At 39.6% G+C, this 22,385-nt stretch overlaps 1 protein-coding gene across 17 annotated transcripts in view; it reads left to right on the forward strand.

Annotated features, from left to right (window-relative positions):
* Nucleotides 1-22,385, forward strand: part of MAGI2 (membrane associated guanylate kinase, WW and PDZ domain containing 2) — a 1,124,289-nt gene that overhangs the window by 522,308 nt on the left and 579,596 nt on the right. Inside the window, exon 1 of one of the 17 annotated variants that reach the window (XM_075926562.2) lies at nt 18,929-19,625. The exons of the other annotated variants lie outside the window; for them this stretch is intronic. Within the exon in view, the coding sequence (XP_075782677.2) occupies nt 19,601-19,625 (25 nt within the window). The 5' untranslated portion in view covers nt 18,929-19,600. Of the gene's footprint in view, nt 1-18,928; nt 19,626-22,385 lie in introns of those variants that run through there. 17 annotated transcript variants of the gene reach the window in all.

The raw sequence follows: 22,385 nt of genomic DNA on the forward strand, positions 1-22,385 counted from the left end.
TACCCATTTAGACAATCTGCATTAAAATATTCAGTAAAGACAAAGAAGAGGTTACAGGGAAAAGGGAATGAACACTGTCCAGATGAAATAGACAAGTCCAAATTATACTTCTGATTATCACTGATGTGGTTCTAATGAATACTTGTTTCCAGCAGGCATTCATAATCAAAATCAATCTCAATAATGGGACCAGAATTTTGACACATTTCCCCCCTAATTAAATGAAAAATGAACAATAACTTTTCCTGTAATGCATATTTTCTTGGGGCATAGCATAAAAATAAGATGGTGCTTCAGAGATTTAATTTCTGATTGTCACTCTACAAGCTATGTTAGCACATCCCTTGGTTAAACACAGGGTCTGATTTTCTTTTCATTTACACTGGTGTGACTCCACTGAAGACAATGAAGTTACAATAATGCGAAAGAAGTCTCAACTCCTACTGTCAAAGGCTAAAATATTTTAAATTGAATTGAAATGGTCCACATAGTAATTGTTTGTTTTGCCTTATAAAGTCAACAACCAGTCCACCAGTTTCCATTTTGTCTGGTATCTTCAGAGCAAATCATCATTTCCCTTCACACCCACTGGCATATAGGGCAGCAACAAAGGACCTCCACTTCTGTCTGTCTCTGGCCAGCCTTTCAATAGTGCCCCAAGTGTGAGTCATGCTCTTCATTTCTACTTCAACGGTCCGGCGCCATGTTGTCTTGTGTCATCTTCATTTCCACTTCCTTTCAGGGGTCCAATGCACAGCAATCTTTGTGATGGAGCTTTCATCTTTCCTAAGCATGTGCCCAATCCATCTCCAGCATCTTTTCATAATGTTGGTAGCCATGTCATCTTGTTTGCACTGCACAAGCAGGTCCTGATTTGAAATTATTCTTGACCAAAAAATACGGAGGATCTTCCAAAGACTTCTGGTGTGAAAAGTCAATGATTTATCGAGGTCATACTCTGCCAGCCGCCCGCATTCTGATCCATATAATAGTGTTGATAAAACACAGCTCTGATAAAACTTCAGGTTGGTATGGATGCTATACTGTGATGACTTCCATACAGCATTCAGACTCATGAACATCTTTCTGGCTTTACTGAGTTGGCTCTGGATGTGTCTTCTGATGCCTCTGTCTTGCCTGATAATATTACCCAAGTATGTAAAGCTGTCTGCGATTGGTAGGTCGTAGCCATCGATCTTAACTGATGCTGGTGTCTCAATATTTAGGGTCATGACTTCAGAGCAAATGCCCTTGCAAAAATCATATGTTCCATGAGTGTAAGATGACTCAAAACAAAATAAGGGGGCAGATACTGATCTCTATTAGGCAAGTGCATATTTTGGGGAATAAATTACACCAATGTAATAGATCATACTTTAGCCCCTGGAATAAATATGATGAGCAGAATTTTCAGGAAACTGTAAATTTTATAAGGGTATCTCACCAACTTCTGAGCCTTTGCTCTCTCCCATGCGGTATTTTCCATCCCCTGTGCCTCCATCCCCTCTGGCTTTAGAGGATGCTGAATATAACAGAAAAAAAATGGGAAGACAAATCTCTGTCTGTTAACCATCATGGACATTATACTTTTTAAAAGTTCTTTTCTTTGATGTACTCTACCATAAGATATAAAGTAAGATATTTCTGATAGCTGTCTTTGGCATCTACAGGGCATACGTAAGTATTATACTAATATAATGCTATTTAATTGAAAGTAGATCACCACCAGTGGTAACTTAAAAACAGGCTGGTTAGCTCTGCTGGTCTGAATTCAACACATCAAAGAGGATCCCAGTTTACATAATGAAAACAATTTTGATCAAAAAAAAGTATGTCACTTTTTTTCAGCTGGCCTCAGCTTCTCGTCGGTATCTTAACCTAACTTCTCATGACTCTTCAGAGCCCTCTCTGATTTGCACTAATGAACCCTCAGTGACTTTCCCTCACTGCATGTCTTCATGCGTCTTCTATGGTGACTTCCACTGTACAGTCACAAGCTGACATGAGCTGTGTGGGTTGTGTGGAGAGCATATCTTGGAGGCCAGTAAGATTTCAGAAAGTTGGGTGATGTGGATCAAGGTGTTCTTCAGAAGAGAAACTTTACTTCCCTATCTTCCTGATCCATAGAATGGCAGATCTATATCCAGATCCTCAGCTAGTGTTTTAAGTTTCAAAACTGCTGGAGGCAGAGGGAAGGCTAAATGATTCTATTCTGGCCCATTATGACCATCCAAAATTGCCCTCAGCAAGTTCACAGGTGATACTAAGCTAAGGGGAAAGGTAGATATGCTGGAGGGCAGGGATAGGGTCCAGAGTGACCTGGACAAATTGGAGGATTGGGCCAAAAGAAATCTGATGAGGTTCAACAAGGACAAGTACAGAGTGCTGCACTTGGGATGGAAGAATCCCAAGTCCTGCTACAGGCAGGGGACCAACTGGCTAAGTAGCAGTTTTGAACAAAAGTATCTGAGTATTACAGTGGATGAGAAGAGGCCTGGCCTTAGGGCAAAGCGAATGAAGCGGTTGCCTTGGGCCCCGCGCATGCAAGGCCCCGCGCATTCAGGGTGTTGTGCTGCCCAGCTCCCACCTACCCAGCCGCTCACTCACTGCCCTAACTGGGAACTGCCCAGCCATGAGGCTCAGACAAACACAGTGTGCTGCCTTGAGACCTGCAAACTCTTTGACTGAGCCAGTATGAGAAGCTGGATATGAGTCAACAGTGTGCCCTTGTAGCCAGGAAGGCTAATCGCATATTGGGATGCATTAGTAGAAGCACAGCCAGCAGATCACGGTAAGTGATTTCCCCACTCTATTAGGCATTGATGAGGCCTTCTCTGGAATATTGTGTCCAATTTCCTAAACACACCTTCAAAAAAGATGTGGACAAATTGGAAAGAATCTAGTGGAGATCACCTAAAATCATTGAAGGGAGGCACATGAATTATGAGGAGAGGCTGAGGGAACTGGGCTTATTTAGTCGACAGAAGAGAACAGTGTGTGGGGGAGGGGAGGATTTGATAGCAGCCTTCAGCAACCTGAAATGGGGTTCCAAAGAGGATGGAGCTTGGCTATTCTCAGTGGTAGCCGATGACAGAACAAGTAGCAATGGTCTCAAGTTGCAGTGGGGGGAGGTCTAGGTTGGATATCAGGAAAAAACTATTTCACTAGGGCTGTGTCCAGACTCAGGGGTTTTTTCGAAAAAAGTAGCCTTTTTTCAAAAAAACTTCCCCTGCGTCCAGACTCAAGCCGCGTTCTTTCGAAATTAATTTGAAAGAACGCGGCTTTTCTTTCGATGGCGGTAAACCTCATTTCACGAGGAAGAACGCCTTCTTTCGAAAGTTCCTCTTTCGAAAGAAGGCGTTCTTCAATGTAAATAGGGCTTCTTCAAAAGACAGCATCCAGACTCACTGGATGCTTTCTTTCGAAAAAGCAAGCCGCTTTTTCGAAATTTCTCCGTGCAGTCTAGACGCTCTCTTTCGAAAGAGGCCTGCAGTCTAGACATAGCCTTGGAGAGTAGTAAAACTCTGCAATGGGTTGCCTACGGAAGTGATGGAATCTCCATTCTGAAAGGTTTTTAAGGTGAGGCTAGACAAAGCCCTGGCTGGGATGATATAATTGGGATTGGTCCTGCTTTGAGCAGGGTGTGGACTGGATGACCTCCATTGGTCTCTGCCAAACCTTATCTTTTATGATTCTAGGCAGAGTGATAAAAAATCCACATAATTTTATGACCCCAATGAGCTCATGATTGTGGTAATTTTCCTAATGGAGAAGTATCCATCGTGATTCAGACTCAGGCTAGTAAGGATTTTGGGTGTTTATTTTCACAGCTATTGTCAGTACTTCCAGATTGTCTTTGCTGGTCCCTTTAATGTTGCTTCATCGTATCTGGAAGTCACAGTGAAGCTGGGTTGTGAGGGAGCAGACATGTGGAGTAAGATGTAACCAAATGTCAGAAATGATACCTTTGCCTTGATTGCTTTCATGCCCTGTAGTAAACTAACCTTGTAAACAGTTAATGGTAGCAGTTTTCCCACCATACATTTTCTGCCCTACAGAAAGTAGAAAGAGGATCAGTTTTGACAATGAGTTTTCCAAGGTGATCCTTTTGCTGGACAGTAGAGTTTTAAACCCTTAAAAATTCCCACATATGTTCCACCTGGGTCCCATTTTCCCAAAGTAACATAAATCACCATCACAGATGGCAAAACTGGGCACACTTTTTGTCAGACATGGCATGAAGAGGAGGGCATGGAGCCTGTACCCTGAGCGCTGGTCTCTCCAAAACAGTCTGGAGCAGGCTGGTAAAAAACATGCTGCTGTATTATTCAGTTCTGCAGATTCAGCAGGTACAATTATAACCTTGTTACTTTGAGAGGTAGAACATTTTGTAATTTATACTCTGACCGGGAATGTTTCTGCCTATAATAGTTTTAAACATCTCAGGAAGTATGCTTGTTGCTGCTTCCAGGTATTCATCACAAATATTGATAATTTTAATTTATTTATTATAAAATGTCCCGTGACTGTTGCCGAAGGAGCTCTATCAATGCATTTGGTTGCTGATACACAGAAGCCTCAATTTCCATGCAGAGCTGCTTCCTGCTCTGTACCACGGGTGTTTCTGAATTAAGGACACCCTGAATGCAGAGGTTCAAGTGTATCTCCATCAGGGAGAGAGGGAAGGATTGTGGCTCTGGCTAGTACCTTACCTCTTCCCTTACGCAAGGGGGGAAATCCCCATGTCCCCTCCAACTCTCTTATATGACTTCACGGGCTGTCCAGAACTTGGTTCTTAAGTAGTACTGAACACTCCTTGCCATCCTTATTATGTTTCTTTCAAAGAGGAGTTCAGTGCAGAATTCTGTTGATGCAGTATTATGGATAACAATTTAAATGCAGCAAAGTTAGCAAATTCAAGCTCATACGTATAGAAGGCATAGTTCTATTCTCCTTCCATGTGAATTATTCTCAAATGTATATATGGCTGTAGTTGCTTTGGGAACCATATGTTTTCATTAGTTTTTGCTTTGTGATGGAAACTTAATATGCACTGTCTTGCCACAACAGTTTTTTCATTGAATATATGCTTTTTTAAAAGTGTGATCACATGTTTATTTCAAATCTCAATGTGAGATAGACATGATCACACATTGACATAGAGTTGTCAATGCTAATTTCCATGTGTGGTAATACAGATGTACATGTCCACCAATCCATATAGAACTCTTCACGTCAGTACACTGATTTCCTCACTGTATGTGTAACAGTCATGCATGCCCATATTGGCTTGCAGCTCCATTGTTCATGGGTCAGATTTCTTTAAATATGTCAAAGACTTTTGTCATCTCTTGTGGATACTTAATGCTTTTTCAAGCTTTGAAAGAGAAAAGCTTAAAGTTTTGGTTACTGGAACACAGAAAGTTGAAAATTTGCTGTATTGGTGAAAAACATCCTGTTTGTGTGATATGCAGAAATAACACAAGTACTAAGCAGTGATAAGAAAGTATTATTAGACTAAAAAGTATCGAAAACACTCTGGGGTAATTATTTTACAAAGTTGTAAGTTGATTAAAACTGAAAATGCCACATCAGCTGTAACTCCTGCATCCTTGTATGGCAGGTACAGACCTACAAACCCATCTTTTACGGTAACAGTCTCATTTTGTGTTGCCATACACAACTGGTTGCTTATTGTAAATAAATTTCATTGCTGATAAATATTTCAGCTCATTTTGCTTTTGGGTCGGGTTTTTTTCTTTTCCTCAAACTCCTGTTTCCCCCCAAAAAGTGAAGAAGGGGCTGGGACAAACGATCAATTTTAGACTTTGAATGTATATTCATTTTCAGTGAGGTCCACCCCCAGTTTTTCCCTAGAAGCCCTAAAGTATAAACCCTTATGAGCATAGCTATCTTTGGACTAAAACTGCTCTCACTACGGTCAAATGAGAGCAAAATTATGCCTTATATCATGTGAGTAGCTCCTACAATATCAGAGTGGACAGTAGAAACTGCTTTCTGCAGGGAGTTCAGAACAAATACCAGTGTGAGTGTGTGTGTGAGAGAGAGACAAAGACAGAGACAGAATGTCTACACTGCAGAGTTTTTCTGGAAAAATTACACTTACATCCACACTGCAATTCTGTTCTTTTGACAGGAAGTCAAAAGAACACAGGGTTTTTTCCAACAGTGGTAAACCTCTTTCTACGAGGAAGAAGCCTTTTTCCGAAAGAGCTCTTTTGAAAAAAGGCGTGTGTGGATTGAGAAGAGGGTTTTTTTTTTTTTTTGAAAGAGGAGGCCTCCAGGAAAAAGCACAGGTGCCCTGGTGACCACTCCATCCATAGTAATCACAACTTAAATGTGAGATAGCGTCCAATCAATATGGACGCTATCTTTCGAAAAAGCAGATCACTTTTTCAATGCACTTTTGCTGTGTGGATGCTCTCTTTTGAAAGAAGTTTTTCTGGATCATCTCTTCTGGAAAAGCTTCTTCCGAAAGAAGCCTGCAGAGGAGAGGGAGAGCATACATGCAGCAGTAGCTGTGAAGGATGAAAGAGAATGGGGTAAGGAATAAAAGAGAGACTATGCAGAAAGGGAGAATACAGGTTGATCCTCTCTAATCAAGCATTGTCTGGTTCAGCAACATCCCTGGTCTGGCATGATTTTGGTTAGCCAGATGTCCACTTATCATGAATGTGGGCAAGTTTTCTGCAGTCCCATAAAGTTTGTTTACAGCTACAAATCCTGGCTCTGTGTTCTATGCTGTTATTTAGCTCTAATTTACCCCTAAATGTTTTCTAAGAGCCTAGTAAGTAATGGAAGTGTTGGTAATGCTGCTAGTCAATATGACCTCCTGTGGTTTGGCAAATTCTCTTGTTTGGCACTGGTCAGGTCCTGAGGGTACCAGATAGAGAGGTTCAATCTGTACAACGGAATAAGTGGAAAGTGAAAAGGAGAAATTGTAGCAAGGGAAAATGGTTAAGGGAGTCCTCAGATGCAACTTAAAGACAGCAGAGACAGGAATCTGGTCTGTAAGACTCTTCCTTACTTGTCCACAGAGGGAATGTAAAAAAAAAAATCTCTGATCTAACAACAGTTCATGTCCATGTAAAGACATGAAACACCTTCGTTTTTGCTCCCCATTCTTCTGGGGATTTGTAATTATCTCTGTCTGCTTCCAGCCAGTCCAACTTCTTGTTACTGATTATCATAGATCATAGAATTATAGAAACCTACAGTCCCACAAAACTTGACCCGGATATTATAGTGATACTGCACTGGAGATGAGTAGCTACCCTATATATTGTCAAAATTGTCCAGTGGGTAAAAATAAGCTTGGACCAGAGTGTGCCATTTGTAGAACTCAGCCACAAGTAGATCTCTGCTCCCTAAGCAGAAAGAGCTGAGGTCAGCTGCATCCGTGGCAGTATCGGCTCTTCTCCTGGACCCTATACGCTGCCAGCTGCTCTACAGATCTGGGAATCTAAACTGGAAGAGGGTAGCTCAAAAGTGGTATCCAGTGGTTTGCATGTGGTTCAATGTCCTTGCATCCAGTGAAGAATCCAGAAGCAATATTACATTTGTACTGTTCCCTTTACCTATACATGCACATACCTTCCATCATTGCTACATGTGGGAAGGATGCTTCTCTGGGATAGCCTCTGCTATGAAAGATCCTGGAAATGAATCTCCTACATAAACTTTTTTCGCAGGGCCTCCTGCAGATTCCTGAAATCTCCACCAGTCTGGGGCTATCAGGCAAAGCATAGTTTGTGGACTAGGCCCTCACCTTCTTCCACAACAGAAAAGCATACTGTTTTCCCTCCTCCTCTCTACTTCCTCTCTTCTGTGGTGGGATGTAGATGAAACTATGTGATGGGAACCAGAAACTGCTCAACATAAGAACAAGTAATGATCAAGTGATCTCTCTCCTGCAATCCATCTCCACCCTTTGACAAACAGAAGCTAGAGACACTATTCCTTATCCATTCTGGCTAATAGCCATTAATGGACTTAACTTCCATGAATTTATCTAGTTCTTTTTAAAACCCTGTTATAGTCCTAACCTTCACAATCTCATCAGGCAAGGAGTTCCACTGGTTGACTGTACGCTGTGCGAAGAAGAACTTACTTTTATTTGTTTTAAACCTGCTGCCCATTAGTTTCATTTGGTGGCCCCTAGTTATTATATTATGGGAACAAGTAAATAACTTTTCCTTATTCATTTTCTCCACATCACTCATGATTTTATATACCTCTGTCATATTCCCCCTTAGTCTCCTCTTTTCCAAGCTGAAAAGTCCTAGTCTCTTTAATCTCTCCTCATATGGGACCCGTTCCAAACCCCTAATCTTTTTAGTTGCTCTTTTCTAAACCTCTTCTAATGCCAGTATCTCTTTTTTGAGATGAGACCACCACATCTGTATGCAGTATTCAAGATGTGGGCATACCATGGTTTTATATAAGGGCAATAAGATATTCTCCATCTTATTCTCTATCCCTTTTTTAATTATTCCTAACATCCTGTTTGCTTTTTTGACTGCCGCTGCACACTGCGTAGACATCTTAAGAGAACTAATCACGATGACTCCAAGATCTCTTTCCTGATTAGTTGTAGCTAAATTAGTTCCCAGGATATTATATGTGTAGTTGGGGTTATGTTTTCCAATGTGCATTAATTTATATTTATCCACATTAAATTTCATTTGACATTTTGTTGCCCAATCACTTAATTTTGTGAGACCTTTTTGAAGTTCTTCATAGTCTTCTTTGGTCTTAACTACCTTGAGCAGTTTAGTATCATCTGCAAACTTTGCCACCTCACTGTTTACCCCTTTCTCCAGATCATTTATGAATAAGTTGAATAGGATTGGTCTTAGGGGCACACCACCCTCTCCAGTCTGAAAATTCACCATTTATTTCTACCCTTTGTTTCCTGTCTTTTAACCAGTTCTCAATCCATGAAAGGATCTTCCCTTTTATCCCATGACAACTTTATTTACGTAAGAGCCTTTGGTGAGGGACCTTGTGAAAGGCTTTCTGGAAATCTAAGTACACTATATCCACTGCATTCCCCTTGTCCACATGTTTGTTGACCCCTTCAAAAAACTCTAATAGATTAGTAAGACATGTTTTCCCTTTTCAGAAACCATGTTGACTTTTGCCCAACAAATTATGTTCTTCTATGTGTCTGACAATTTTATTTTTTACTATTGTTTCAACTAATTTGTCTGGTACTGATGTTAGACTTACTGGTCTGCAATTGCCGGGATCGCCTCTAGAGCCCTTTTTAAATATTGGTGTTACATTAGCTATCTTCCAATCATGGGGTACAGAAGCTGATTTAAAGGATAGGTTACAAATCATAGTTGTTAGTTCCACAATTTCACATTTGAGTTCGTTCAGAACACTTGGGTGAATGCCATCTGATCCCAGTGACTTGTTACTGTTAAGTTTATCAATTAATTCGAAAACCTCTTGCAATGACACTTCAATCTGTGACAATTCCTCTGATTTGTCACCTGCAAAGGATGGCTCAGGTTTGGGAATCTCCCTAACATGCTCAGCCTTGAAGACTGAAGCAAAGAATTCATTTAGTTTCTCCACAATGACTTTGTCGTCTTAAAGTGCTTCTTTTCTGTATTGATCGGCCAGGGGCACCACAGATTGTTTACCAGGCTTCCCACTTCTAATGTACTTAAAGATTTTGTCATTACCTTTTGAGTTTTTGGCTAGCTGTTCTTCAAACTCCTTTTTTACTTTTATTAAATTTTTACATTTAATTTGGTAGTGTTTGTGCTCCTTTCTATTTTCCTCACTAGGATTTGACATCCACTTTTTAAAAGATGCCTTTTTATCTCTCACTGCTTCTTTTACATGGTTGTTGAGCTACATCTAAAAGTCTCTCTTTTAGTTCTTTTACTTTTGTTTTAAATTTGGGTATACATTTAAGTTGGGCTTTTATTATGGCATCTTTGAAAAGTGTCCATGCAGCTTGCATGGATTTTACTTTAGTCACTGTACCTTTTAATTTCTGTTTAACTAACCTCCTCATTTTTGAATAGTTCCCCTATGCAATTAAATGCCCTATGAAATTAAATGCCACAGTGTTGGGCTGCTGAGGTGTTCTTATCACTTTAAGAATGTTAAATGCTATTATATTATGGTCACTATTTCCAAGCAGTCCTGTTATAGTTAGACAATCTTCCACTCTAAGAAAAAATTCAGAGTGCTGTCCCTCCTCTTTGTAAGACTAGGGTGCCAGATTTGGGCTGACTGCTCCTGTGACATAATGATGGGGCAGTGAGTTAAATTTGAGTGTGTGCTATTGCAGCCTGGCATGCTGGGTCACAGTGCCACTCAAATTTGTCCTGGATGCATTTCCTTCATGACAAAGGGGAAACCAGGATAGATCTACCACCAAAGATAGCTAACCTCCCTTCTACCACCATTTGCAGCTACCTAGTTTGCTTATAACTAGAGCTGCCTCTGAGGGTTACACAATCATGAAAGCTTCACCATGTAAGAGGTATATCTAGCTGTGTTTCTTTACACAGAAATGTCATTCCAGTTCTATAGAAATTAACTTTACGGAACGAGCTAACCCTGTTTGAACAAAGTCCTAAGTCTGAGTTCTCATTTTTGAAAACACATTGAAACCTTAAGAGCCACATTCTAATCTCAAGTATCAGAGGGGTAGCTGTGTTAGTCTAAATCTGCAAAAGTGCCAAGGAGTCCTGTGGCCCCTTATAGACTACGGGTATGTCTACACAGCAAAGTTATTTCAAAATAACAGCCCTTATTTTGAAATAACTTTCCTAGCATCTACACAGCGTTAGTGCTTATTTCGAATTTGGTAAACCTCATTATACGAGGAATAACGCCAAATTCAAAATAGCTATTTCGAAATAAGTGCTGTGTAGCCACTTATTTCAAAATAGGGGGCCTCCAGCCTTCCCAGGGTGCCCTGGTGGCTACTCCAGCCTCAAGCAAGAACACTCCTCCCTCTTCCCCCCTCCCTGGAGCCTTTAAAGGGGTAGACTCTGGCCAAAGTGTCTGTACCAGCTCCAAGCCTGCCAGCCCAGAGCCAGCAGTCACTGCCCCTAACCCAGTGGCCCCAAAACATGAGCCAGCAAGCCACTAGCAGCCAGCCTTCCACCACTCCCCAGGAGCAATCTGCCAGCTCCCAGGAATCTGCCAGGGCCCGGAGAAGGCGGGCGCCTTTCTGGTCCAGGGCGGAGATCATGGACCTTATTCAGGTTTGGGGGGTTGCCCCCAACGTCCATGATTTCCACACTAGATAGAGGAACTCAGCCAACTATAGCAGGATAGCTGCCAGCCTAGCTGCCAAAGGCCACATGTGAACCCAGGAGCAGGTTCACATGAAAATCAAGTTGGTCCAGCGAGACCCCCATCCCAAGCCCTGAGCTTCCCCTCCCTCTTCTTCCCCTTGCTTCCCCCTTCCAGCTCCCTCCTCCCAGGTGTTCCCGTTCCCTCTCCCACCCTCTCTTTTACCCTCTCCCACCTCCATTCCCCAGTCTCACCACAGTTTCATTCCCCTCCCCCCGAGTTTTGTTAAATAAAGAGTTTGTGTTCATGAAAATACGTGTATTTTATTTGACATCAGGAAGGGGGGCTAGGGAAGGGTAAGCAAAAGAATGTGAGGGAGGAATGAGGCATTAGCTCCCAGTGGGGCAGACCAGGGAGGCTCTTAATGCTCCTCAGGGTGGAAGCTCTCCCGCAGGGCCTCCTGCATACTGACAGTGCCCCAATGGACCTCCTAGATGGCAGCCTGCAGAAAGTGCAGGCAGGCTCGCAGCAACACATCCACGAGAAGCACCAGAGTGCCCAGGGGCAGCTCTGGCTCTATGTTGCAGAGTGTTGTGGTGTCCCGAGTGAGGACAACCGGAGCACGCAGAGACAAAATGCTTTGCTGTTCCTCATTGAGGTAGACAAGCAAGCAGGGAAACCTGAGAACTGGCTGTCCGGGGGTGGGGGTAGTCCCTTTAAGCACAGGCCTCAGATAACCTCAGGCAGCAGCCCCACACAGTAAGTCCTGACCTGATGCCCTGCCAGAACTGGTTCCGGCTTGCCTTAAATGTGATTCAGAGTCCACTCAGTGTGGACGCGCTTTTTCGAAATAGCAAAACGCTATTTCGAAATGCATTTTGTGTGTAGATGCGTTATTTTGAAATAACTTATTTTGAAATAACACTGTAGTGTAGACATACCCTAACAGACTTATTGGAGCATAAACTTTCTTGGGCAAAGACCCACTTTGTCAGATGCATTACATCTGACGAAGTGGGTCTTTACCCACGAAAGCTTATGCACCAATAAATCTGTTAATCTATAAGGTGCCACAGGATTCCTCGTTGCTTATTCTAATCTCAGTTGCATGGGTTTAAACCTGCTGTAACACCATTAAAGTCAATGGAATTACTCCAGAAGTATTCCCGTTAAAATGCAGACATTAGAGCCCTTGATTCAAAGTGAGGGATGAATTTGTTCTACATTATTGGTATTATGAACATTTAATGACATGGAAATGGCACTTACTTTGATCTATATGATTAGAATTAGACATTTCAGTAAAAAAATCATTTTCCTTTTGAATAACTGTAAACTAAGCTAGAGTAAAGTCGTTTTAAATTTTCTATTACACTGTAATGCTCTATCTGCAGATAATCTATTTTGTTCAAAAAAGTACCTTCTTGTTTTACTTAGATGAGAATTGTATATAGAAGATCATTTTCAAAATATGAAGTACACAGTTGAAGCAGAGATGTCCCTTAGGGGATGATTTATCAAAGCAGTTACTCTTTTTCTAAGTAAAGAGGAGAGGATATAAGTTGTATTGTCACAGTGGGGTCTGCACATTTACCCAGATTGTGAATTTAACTAAAAAGTATGCAAAAGTTCATAAAATGTCATGATAACCTATGGGAACAGGTACAAAAAGGAGAGAGAAAAATTGAAATTAGCCTGGGAAAAAAGACATACTGATATCACTGGGTTGAAATTAGGCTTGTTAAAAACAGGAGATGTAGAACCTGAAGTTAATGAGCCAAAATTGGTATATCAGATGTTAGGCATAATTAGTGGAGAAAATAATGAGACGCTGAACTATTCCACACAATTTTGGGGTTATTATAAGAAAGAGATTTTGTGAGGAAGCTAAAACAAAAAGATGACTGGGTGAAAAAGAGAGAGAAGCTTTTGAAGCAAGCTTCACCATCATTGCTGACACCCTCAAGTTTTCCTGGGACTCAGAGCCTTCATCATCCTGATAGATGTCCTGATCAGAATAGGCCAGGCAGTGATGAACACAGATGACATCGCCTTTCCTTGCTCTCCCAGCATGATCGTTATTACCATATTAATTGTCTGCAGCTACAGAGAAAAGGAACAAGGGATGTTGTAAAGCCTTACTTAATACTTTAAATTTCAAATCCTGTTTTTCCTTCTTTTCTGTATCTTGGATAAAAAAATATTTAATAGTGTGTTTGCCACCATGCTAAGCAGGCTGGGGTCACTGTATCTTAAGCCCCAGACCTTGACTAACACAATTTTATGTTGGTTAGTGACTGGGTTAAGTTAACACTTTTAACCCATTTATTACATTAAAATTAATATAATAGTGGCTAAAAGTAAAAGTTAGAAACTGAAGAGAAATACTTAAATAAAAAAAAGTCCTATTCAATTATTCATACAAAGGCAGGCAACTAAATATTTGACGGCATTTATATATGCTCATACGCAGGTGCTAAAACTCTAAATACTAAAATAGATTAACTTAAGTGTCTGTCATTAAATGAAGATAAAGATATCATAGGCATCACAGAAACTTAGTGAAATAGTGATAATCAACAGAACATGGTAATATCAGGTACAAAATATATAAGAATGACAGAGTAGCTCATGTGAAAGGTCATGTGAAAGAAAATTGAATATAGTAAAGATATTTAATAAATCAGACAGAACTATAAAATCTCCATGGATAGAAACTCCATGTGGAATAAGAAAATAGCAGTAGGATTATACTGCCAATCACTTGGGCAGGCTGATGATGGTGTAAAATGCTCAGAGAGATTAGAAAGGCAACAAAAACAAACAAACAAAAAATCAATAATAATGAGAGGTTTTTAACTCTTCCTGTATTAACTGGGGGTATCTCACCTCAGAAATGGAGGCAGAGATAAAATTTCTAGACAAAACATTAATGACTTTTTGTAGCAGGTAGACTTGGGTTGGGAGGGGGGAACTAGAACCCACCACCCTGCGCACCCCAATCTTGATTTAGTTGTAAGCGGTACACAGGATCTGGTCTAAATGGTGAATAAAGATGACCAGCTCAGTAATAGCAACCATACTGTAATTAAATTTAACATCCTTGGGGCGGGGACATCAAAGAAACCCACCACAGTAACATTTAACTTTAAAAAATGGAACTACAAAAACGAGGAAGCTACTTAAATGGAAATTAAAAGAAACAGTTAGAAGGGTGAAATGCCTGCAAGCTATATTGAAATTATTATTTTAAAACAGCAAAATAGGGTCTCAAACTGTACATAACCCCAAATTAAAAAGTAAGAAGACCAAAAAAAAGTCACCATGGCTAAACAACAGAGCTAAATAGGTAATTAAAGGCAAAAAGACATACTCTAAAAATTGGAATCAAATACTACTGAGGGAAATAGAAAAGAGCATAAACTGGCAAATAGAGTACAAAAGTGTGATTAGGCAGGGCAGAAAAATGTGAAGGACAAATACCAAAAGAACAAAAATTAACTTTTTCTTAGCTCCTTAGAAACAAAGCTTGCCAGAAAGTCCGTGGGAGGCATTAGACAACAGAAGTGCTAAATGAACAGTGAGGGTAAGACAAGACCTTTGCAGAGGTGGCAAATTAATTCTTTGCATTGGTCTTCATTGCACAAGATGTCAGAGTGAGTGAGTAGTGTTTTTAGATGACTGATTTTAGAAACTGTCCTGGATTAAGGTGTTAATACAGAACATTTTGGGATGAATTGTTAATCTAAACAGCAATAAATTACCAGAAGCAGATGGTATTCATCCAAGTATTCTGAAGGAACTCAGATATGGAATTTCAGAATTATTAACAGTGACATGTTACAAAAAAAAAAAAAAAAAAAGCCTCTAAAGGTGGCAAAGCCTAACTTCAGTACCAGACAAAATTGGTTGATACTACAGAAAAGAACAGAATTTTCAGACACAAAGATCAACCTAATCTGTTGGAGAAAAGCCAACATGACTTGTGTAAAAGGAAATTATGCCTCACCAATCTAACAATTTTTTCAGGGTGTTGTCAAATATGTGGACAAGGATGATCCAGTGGAAAAAATGTGCTTGGATTTTCAAAAAGTCCATGACAAGGGCCCACACCTTTTCTTACGAAAAATAAGCTGTTATGGCATAAGAGGGAAGATCTTCTCATGGATCAGTAACTGGTTAAAATATCTGAAATAAAGGATGGGAATAAATGGTTAGATTTCACAATGGCAAGAGATAAGTCCCCCGAGGATTTGTAGTGGGAGCAGTGCTGTTCAATATGTTAGAGAACGATCAGTATAAGAGTCTGATTGCCAGGGGGTGTTGTGAAATTTAAAAATATAACTGGGTTAAAAATGAATTACCTAAATTCATGGAAGATAGCTTCATCAATAGCCATTAACCAAGACAGGGATGCAACCCTATGCTTTGGGTGTTCCTTAAACCTCTGACTTGTAAAAGCTGTGACTAGATAACAGGAGGGATATCATGATAATCACTGTGTTCTGTTAATTCCTTCTGAAGCATCAGCAGGGACTAGGGGGGAGGGATAGCTCAGTGGTTTGAGCATTAGCTTGCTAAACCCAGCTTTGAGAGCTCAATTGTTGAGAGACCTAGGGCAAATCTGTCAGGGATGGTACTGGGCCCTGCCATGAGGGCAGGGGACTGGACTTGATGACCTCTCAAGATCCCTTCCAGCTCTATGAGTTACATATATCTCCATATATTAAGACAGGATACTGGGTTAGATGAACCACAAGCCTGACCCAGTATGGCCATCAAATCATCAGGTAGCGGTAATGTTGAACAGGTAGAGATAATGTTAGCTTTGTTAGAAGAGTGGAGAAATACAGACATGTGGTCTCTGAACATCACGGGTTTGTAGAGTCAAACTGCATTGTTTCAAGGAAACAGTAATGCTATTCTCTGAATGAAAAGAAGAGTTCACTTTCCAGGTCAAACAAAAAACTGGACTATGTAGCGCTTTAAAGACTAACAGGATGGTTTATTAGGTGAGCTTTCGTGGGCCAGACCCACTTCCTCAGATCAAATAGTGGAAAAAAATTGTCACAACCCTTTATACCAAAGGATACAATTTAAAAAATGAACACATATGAAAAGGACTATTTGATCTGAGGAAGTGGGTCTGGCCCACGAAGGGCTCATCACCTAATAAACCATCTTGTTAGTCTTTAAAGTGCTACATAGTCCTGTTTTTTGTTTCAGCTAGACCAGACTAACACGGGTACATTTCTGTCACTTTCCAGGTCTGTTTGTCTGGCATATTTCACCATCATTAACTTCTGAAAATAGCAAAGTTGCTCTATTTATACTGGAAACGGGATATTCTCTTTTGATTAGTGATGTCCAAGTTGTCAAGGTCACTCTATTTTATGTCAGTACTGTACTATATTATTATTATTTATTATTCATGTTATGGTAACTCTTGGAGACCCCAATCAAGGCTTTGTTGTACTAGGCACTATACCTGCATAGAATAAAATTAGTTTTTCTACCCACAAGTCTGGTATCTGCAAAAATTCTGTACCTGAATATCCAGTTTTCAACAATCTCTTACTGCAGAAGTGATTTCTCGTATCATAAAAAGAATGGATTTTCAACAGAAAAACAGGCCATTTGTGAGTAAGTAATTATGATTAACAACAGAAAACATGTCTCACCTGTTAGTGGAAAGGATATATCAAGAATAAGGTCATATGTAAAAATCTAAAGTCCTCATTTTCCAATTGTTTCTAGCACCCATGTAACTGAGGGGATAAGTGAGCTTTCATACATTATTACATATTGAAGGGAAGTGATTTTACCAGGTATATATTACACAAACTCCTAACAGAAGCATTCAAAATGCCTATCAGATCTATATACATCCTCCTTTTCTTTTATTTACTGAAATTTTCATGTCATTCATACAGTTAATGTGTAGAACAGCAACTACCTTCTGACCTGTTGCCAATGATTCTCATTGATCTTTGCTCCCTGTCACCATTCACCAACTAAGCCTGTCACCATCACTGTCTGGAATATAGACAATTTAAACTATGATTTGTGATCCAGCAGTTAGAGTGCCTGCTTTATTCTTTTCCACCTGTCTAACTACTGTATAATGTATTTTTTCATTGAATTATTTTAATTTTAAATGTTTTTTTTAGATCATTACACCCAAGGATTTGAGTCACGGGTAATTTTTTTTAGATAGGCCAATCAATATAGCAGAGAATAATTTCTAATTTATTCTTAAACAGTAAATCCAATTTGACAATATCACCATAGAGATTGATTTTGCATTGTTGCCCAAATGCATTCTTGAGTGTGTCAAGCAAATTTAAATTGGTGATGCAAACAAGAATTGTCCTTGGCACTAAAATCACGTCATGTACACTACATAACACAGTAGTTTATTATGCTTCAAACTATTAATATCCAGGGTATATCAGAGGTACTGGTGTATGGATAAAACTGAACTTGTGTACTAAGCATCCTGCTATATATTCTGAGATCCTGTATTTGGATTTATGACAATTAATGAGATTTAGTGGTTTTGGCTCTGCTGCTTAGTATGTTAATTATTTAGTCTTGCATGAGTACAGGAATTAAAAGCAGTCATGTGTCACAAGAAAGGCAATCCCCAAGCTCCCTGATAATCAGGAGTGAAATTCACCTTTGTGCAGCAGACCAGCATGGGTATGGCTGCACTGCAGTTAGACACCCATGGCTGGCCCATGCCAACTGAATTCGTTCTTACAGGACATGAGCTCAGGGCTGGGATGTTTAATTGTTAGGCAGACATTTGATCTTGGATTGGAGCCCAAGCTCTGGGACCCTCTTCCCTCACAGGATCCTGCATCCAAGTTCCAGCCTGAACAAATACACTGCAGATAAACAGTCCCATACCTGAGTCGCATGAGCCTGAGTCAGCTGGCACAAGCTAGGTGCAAGTTTTTAATTGCAGTGTGGGCATATCCCATAAGACCTTTGCATCATGCAATGGCCATTTAAGCCCAGAATCCATAAAAGGCAAAGGATTTCCCATGTAATATTTTATTTGAGTCAAAAGATGGATATAGCTTTTAAGATTTTTATTCTGGCTTTTACAAGCATCACACACAATTATCTAAAATGTGAAGCTCTAAAAACCTGGCTTGTCCAGACTATCACTAACAAGCATTTTCCTTTCAAATAACAAAGCTCATTCTTTGTTGTTTTTTCACTTTAAATATGTCAGAAAGCTAGGGATCAGTAACTGATATTATCTTAAGAACCTAGAATATTGAGTACAGAGTAACTGTTTATACAGCACCTAGCACCCTGAAGCTTTAGTCATTCTTCATTCTAGATCCCAGGGTATAGTCTCTGACATTACGTGATTCCTAAAATTATCAAATTCGGGCAATTTCTCAAATTAAAATGTCTAAAATAAAGACAATGTTAAGATTCTACAAATAGCAAACACAGAAATGTAAGTTCTAAGAGCAAATTAGTTTCCTTATTAATTTATATATGTTTCAAGTAGATAGTTTTTTCTATTCCATTTTTAAAATGTGTAGTCAAAAATTACTATTTGTCATAAATTATCAGAGTGACCACCCATACTTATTTTACTGGACTATTCCTTCTTTAATTGATTTGTCCCTTATCTTGACCACTTGTTAGTTAATTTAAGAGACATCCCATGACCATTTTAAACATTTAATTAAAGCTTATTTAAGGGCAGCAGAAATACATGTTATTGAGGGGAAAATACCTGGTATACTCAGGGAAATGGTGTTTCCCTAAAATAACCCTTAAACAAAAGCATTGTTCCTTATTTTCCATGTGGTTTTCCCTTATATCCATCTAACAAAAGTGGTCACCCTATAAACTATGTGTCGTTAAATATACTACAGTGGGTTAGTTAGTGTTGTTGTTGGAGCTGACTTGTTGGAGTCATTATATAACTTTATGTGATTATAATTTATGGAACCTTAAGGGACTCTGGTGTTCTGTGTGATTACTTTCCCTTTAAGATCTGGAACAGTGAGGCTGGCAAAATTCAACTGACAAGTTTTTTTTTAAAGACGATGGCAGTTGCATCTGAATTTAGATATGGAAACCAGTAGTGAAGCTTATTTGTAAACAAAGCTAAAAAGTTCTCTCTCGACTCTGAAATGGTATTCTAGCAACAGCTCTTTCCTAGGCTGAGATAGGATCCTTTTAATGCAACAAAGGGGTGAGTGTGTACTCGTGATGGATGAGGTTTCTAACTAAAAGAAAGAACAAAGAAAGTTAGGCATAACCACCTCTAGAAAAATGGATGGTTTCCATTTTAATGAAAAAAGGTAAGGAGTTTACATTTTTATGTATAATGATTGCTGTAGTATTTTTAAGCCCTCATCATTGAAGACATTTGAAAGAAAAGATATGTTTTCCTAAAACTGGTTGAAAGGGACATTTACCACACTGAAAGACTTATCGTTCCCACTTGATCTATGAAGAATTGGATGAAATATTTAAAAATCATGAAGTTCCTCAAGCAAAATTCCTAGCTGAGAGAGAAATTTCATATACAAAACTGAAAAGAAAGAGAAACTGTATCTGATTTCCTGGCTAATCTTAAAAAAGCTTTCTCAGAGCTTCCTCTTGGGTAATCACCGGCAGAAGTTCTCAGGGAGAGCTTTATGTTTGAGATGAGAAATCTAAATTAAAAGAGAAGCTGCTGAGTGTTAGTCACACAAAATAACTTAAACTGAGAGGGCCAGTGGGATATCATGTTTCTTTATTGAACAGATCAATACCTTAGACCACCCTACAGAAATCTCCAGTAATGTCTTTGGCCCCAGTCATTCAGCATCACATATGCCTAACCTTGTGTTTAGGAGAATCTCTGCTCTACTTTTCAATGGAACTCATCACATGCATAAAGTTAAACATGTATGTCAGCAGTGTAGGGCTCTTAAAGACACAGAATTAGTTTTGGTTTGCTCAGACCATGTGTAGCAAAAGAACTAGATAAAAAACAGCAGTGAGAAAACCCAAAACATAAGCCTGTTGGGTTTTTATATCTAGGCCAAGAGGGCATTTAATTTGAAATGACAGAAAAATAAGTAGAAAATAGGTACAAGAATAAGATTGGGATCCACTACACACCTTGCAACAAACAGACAAATAATGAAGAGGCATGCAATTGTTTAGAAAATAACAAAGGAGTTGATATTTCAGAAGACAGTAATTGCTGGAGAAAGAAATTGTTCTTTTTTTATTGACTTGATGATGATTCCAATGCCAATGTTAATATAGAAAATGAATCTAGAATGGAAATATTAAAGTGAAAACAGAATCTATGAAGGCAATGAAGAACCAGAGGAGCAAGTGACAACTGCTCCTTCTGACAGGCATTTCTAATAAACTGGAATCACAATCCTCCCTAAAGACTAATTTGTAATTTTAAAATTGCAGGGTAGGGAGGATTGCTATGTTTAGTGTTTTAAACTGTGGTAGCTGTGTGCGCTTACTGCATCTTTTCAGGCCTGGAATGTCTGGGCAGGTAGAAGGCGAAGAGATTGTCAGTTGGCAGATGGAGCCAGAAACCAGCAATGAAGTGGGTGGGTGTAGCTTATAAATAAGGGTCCATTTCAGTGTGGTAGCTGGATTAATTTACTTGTTGTCTGTTAAGACATCACATTGACTTTAGCTATGTATCTACAACATTAATGCAGTTTTTTAATATTTAAAGTTAGAAAAACCACTTGCAAGGTGAGAGAGATTCACAAAACACATTTATTCTTTAAACCCTCAAATTAAACACATTGGGTAGTATGTGTACAAAGGAGCTTAAAAAGAAGGAATTGCATTTTAAATAGAAAGATATTTCAAAAGACACCTTTAATGTAAAAAATGACTAGTTCTTAAACCTGTTTCAAAATGGAGTCTTACTGATAGCCTCTTGTAGATTCTGGCATAACACTAGAGATGACTACACTTCAGGCTCATTAAGATATGTCCTATGTTTCTCATTGAATTTTTCCTGTAGCCTTGGCAAGAGGTTTTTATTGAAGGCTAAAACCTCTTGTGGGCTATGAAGATTGTCCAACTTTTCTCATTTAATTTTTTCAACCATGCAGTGCATCAGAGCACTAATCCTTTTCAGTTGCAAGCTACACAGCAGTTCAAGGAGCAGTTTGACAGTCAGATTAAATGATGCCAGGAATTTCCATCTATATGTTACCATGTAGATGCCATGCAGACATTTCTTTAATGCTGAACTACCTGACCAGAGCAGTAATTGACACCAGTATGTAATACTATCAAGGCTGCCCTACACATAGTTTTTGTATCTGTACAATGTTAATTAAGGGTATGATTGTTTTACTAATACTGTTAAACGACTATTAAGATCCCTTATAGCAATACATAAGAACATAAGAACGGCCATACTGGGTCAGACCAAAGGTCCATATAGCCCAGTATTCTGTCTGCCGACAGTGGCCAATACCAGATGCCCCGGAGGGAGGAATCACAACAGGTAATCCTCACGTGATCCCTCCCCTGTCTCCCACTTCCAGAGAAATAGAGGCTAGGGATACCATTCCTACCCATCCTGGCTAATTGCCATTGATGGACCTAATCTCCATGAATCAATCTATCTATCTCCTTTTTTAACCCTGTTAAAGTTCTAGCCTTTACCGCATCCTCCGGCAAGGAGTTCCACAGACTGGTGTGAGCTGAGTGTAGGAAAACTTCCTTTTGTTTATTTTAAACCTTCTGCCTATTAATTTCATTTGGTGACCCCTAGTCCTTATATTGTGGGAATAAGTAAATAACTTTTCCTTATTCACTTTTTTCATCCCAGTCATGATGTTATAGACCTCGATCATATACCCCCTTATTCTCCTCTTTTCTAAGCTGAAAAGTCCAAGTCTTTTTAATCTTTCCTCATATGGGAAGTCTTACTAAAAGACTTACCCAGCATTGCCTGGAATCTTCAGGGCAGCGGACAGCCAGTGTGGTGGGTGCAGGAGCCAGGGCAGGAGGCTGGGGGCATGTGGGAATGTGAGGAAGGGGAGCCTTTGGAATGTGGGGAGGGGAGCAGGGCAGGAGGC

This window comes from Pelodiscus sinensis, chromosome 1, assembly GCF_052426305.1.
Source record: "Pelodiscus sinensis isolate ZL-2025 chromosome 1, ASM5242630v1, whole genome shotgun sequence".
NCBI lineage: Eukaryota > Metazoa > Chordata > Testudines > Trionychidae > Pelodiscus > Pelodiscus sinensis.